We start from the raw sequence: 2,800 nt of genomic DNA on the forward strand, positions 1-2,800 counted from the left end.
TCAGGCAGTGTTTCGTTCTGTAGTGCATAAGGTCGCTATGGGTCGGTACCGACTCAATGGCACCTAATAACAACAACAATAACAATACTTTGTGAGGGCCCTGCCACCCATCACTCACTCCTTGTAGCTATCAATTAACTCCTGAACATTTAAGGAACTCCTATTATGTGCACCCATCACCTGCCAAGTAGCAAGTTTTCAATAAACATTTGTTGACTTAAATTAATTGCAGGGACTTGGGAGGCTGCAACGGCCTTATCCACGAAGAATTTCATGTGGAAAGCAGTTAAAAGACGAAATCTTTTTTTTTTTCCATCCTTGATCTCCAAATGCCTGGCATATGTTCCTCCCCACTCGTGTTGTGACACGTGGTTCCTAAGCGCTAACAGGGCTGCCCAGGCACAGCCACTGCTGACAAGCAGTTGTAAAAGAGGAGAAGGGGTACTTACCTAGGGAACCTCTGCTTCAGCTTCCTCAGGCTCTGCCTGGTAGGCGGCACAGACACTAAGCACTGGGCTATCTCGTCGTACTGGACTTTAGTCAATATCATGTTGGGCCAGGGACCAGGAGGTGGTGGGGACAAGGCAAAAGCACCCAGGGGCTCAAGCAGCCTTAGAGTCAGAGGTTAGTGGGTGGGTACACAGCGGTACGGCCTCGGGCCTTCGTCTTCTTTGGTGCGCCCCAATCCTCCCTTCACCCCTAGCTGTATAGCTGGGACAACACACACCACGTCCCGAGGTTCCCCAGTGGTTCCGCAGCTGCAGCGGCGCGCTGTAGACCTGATTGCCCTGCCTAAGCTTTCTGAGCAGTCGCAGTAGGCCTAGCAGAAGGCAAACAGCCGCCATGTCAGTTAAGGGCAAACCAACCAGGAAGTAGCGGCAGCCTGCGAGGTGGGCGGGTAAAGTCTGTCAGTTGGTACCACGCGTAGCGCCCACCCAGGGTAGATCCGGATTGCGAGTGGATTCGCACTTTCCCGCTGCTAGAAACCGGGAGATCTGGCACAAAGACCAAGAAACTAGGTGCAGGAGTGCCCCACTACCCTTCACCCTGAGTCTCGGAAAGCCAGGGCGCGCGATTTGAATATGTTTCCAAGCCGAGTGGAAATTGGCCTAAGATATGTGTTCATTCCAACAGTCTCTCTCTACTTTGCGAACTGGAACAGATCAATAAAACTGTGGATCGCTGTGGATTGGGCTGAAGGGAGTCTGCAAGTTCTGCAGCTACAGATTTCAAAAACAGCAGAAGTAAGGAATGGCATTCTCACTACCTATAGTTAGCAGCTCAAGGACTAAAATAGTGACAAGGACTGAAATAGTTGTATCCACAACACTTAGAAAAGAGTCGACGCCCAATAATGTTTAGAGCATAAGTCAGTGCATTAGTTAATATTTTGTTTCCTAGTTGTGCTGTGAGCGTATAGCAATTTTCCCCAGGCAATTTACTAGGACATCAAAAACCAAACTACAAACCCATTTATCAAGTCATCAGACTCATAGCAACCCTGTAAGGACAGAGCAGAACTGCTCCATACAGTTTCTGAGGTTGGTGGTGCTATGAGTTAGGCATTGGGTTGCTAAGCCACAAGCTGATATTCAGGAGAGAAAATGTAGTTTCGCAAACCCAATGAGTCAAAATTGACTCCATGGTAATGGGTAAATCCTTAAGAAAACAAACTGCCACGTCCTTTTCACCAGGAACTGGTGGCCTGGACTAGCAACCAAATGCTTTAACCACTACTCCACCAGGGTTCCTTACTAGGGCCTCAGTCTCTCCTTTAATCACTTTTTACAAACTCCCATGGAAGCAGAAGTCAAGAAATCAAAGGCTGTATTGCATCAGTCAAATCTGCTGCAAAAGACCTCATTAAAATGTTAAGAAGCGGGGTCCTGGTATAGCGCTGTGGGTAAATGTGCTGGACTGCAAAGTCAGTTTGAACTACAAAGTTGTAGTTCAAGCTCACCAGCCGCTACTCAAACCCTATATAGGGTCGCAATGGATTGGAACTGACTCGATGGCCCTTAACGACAACAGCAACAAGGTTGCTAAATAGGAAGCGAAATAAAAAGTTTTTTGAAAAAAATGTTAAGCAAAGATGTCACTTTGAGGACCAAGGTGCACCTGCCTCAAGCCATGGTATTTTAATCACCTCATATGTGTGTGAAAGCTGGACAATGAATGAGTAAGACTGAAGGAAGAATGGATTACAGTATTGGCAAAGAGTATTGAAAGGACTGAATGAATAAATCTGTCTTGGAAGATGTACAACCAGAAAGTTCCTTAGAAGGGAGTGAGACTTTGTTGCTGAGACTTTGTCCTCAGGTATTTTGGACATGTTATCAAGCAGGTACCTCTCCTTGGAAAAGGACATCATGCTTGGTAGAGTGAAAACAATAGACAAAAAAAAAAAATTTAAAGGCATGCACAAAAAAAGAAAAGAAAGTAATGTTCTTATAAGTTATCCAGTTGGTGCTATTGTGATGGGTAGCCATAGGTAACCAATACACATGCAAAGTACCTGATGCCAACTAGGAAACAAAATATTAATTCCTTCACGGACTTGTTCTCTAAACATTCTCTAAACTATTTTCTAAGTGTGATGCTGAGGCTCACAATGTCTACATCCATCTCAGGCTGCCCCATTAAAAAGAAAGAAAGAAAGGTGTATATTGTTGTTTTTGTTAAATGCTATCAGTCAGTTGCAACCGAGAGCAACTCTGTATAGGGTTTCTAAGGGGACGCTGGTATATAAGGTGAACAATAATAACACTAGAGAGGTAGCTCTCTAGACTAACCAAGCATA

The 2,800-nt window shown here is 45.2% G+C and overlaps 1 protein-coding gene across 1 annotated transcript in view; it reads right to left on the reverse strand.

Moving 5' to 3' along the window:
- The window catches only part of LOC102835101 (chromosome unknown open reading frame, human C15orf41), a 344,430-nt gene extending 343,880 nt beyond the window's left edge, over positions 1-550 (reverse strand). The window contains exon 1 of the mRNA XM_006831797.1: positions 450-550. Within this exon, the coding sequence (XP_006831860.1) occupies positions 450-550 (101 nt within the window). The remainder of the gene's footprint in view (positions 1-449) is intronic.
- Between the last annotated feature and the right edge of the window lie 2,250 nt (positions 551-2,800).

Source organism: Chrysochloris asiatica, unplaced genomic scaffold, assembly GCF_000296735.1.
Source record: "Chrysochloris asiatica unplaced genomic scaffold, ChrAsi1.0 scaffold00004, whole genome shotgun sequence".
Taxonomy (NCBI): domain Eukaryota; kingdom Metazoa; phylum Chordata; class Mammalia; order Afrosoricida; family Chrysochloridae; genus Chrysochloris; species Chrysochloris asiatica.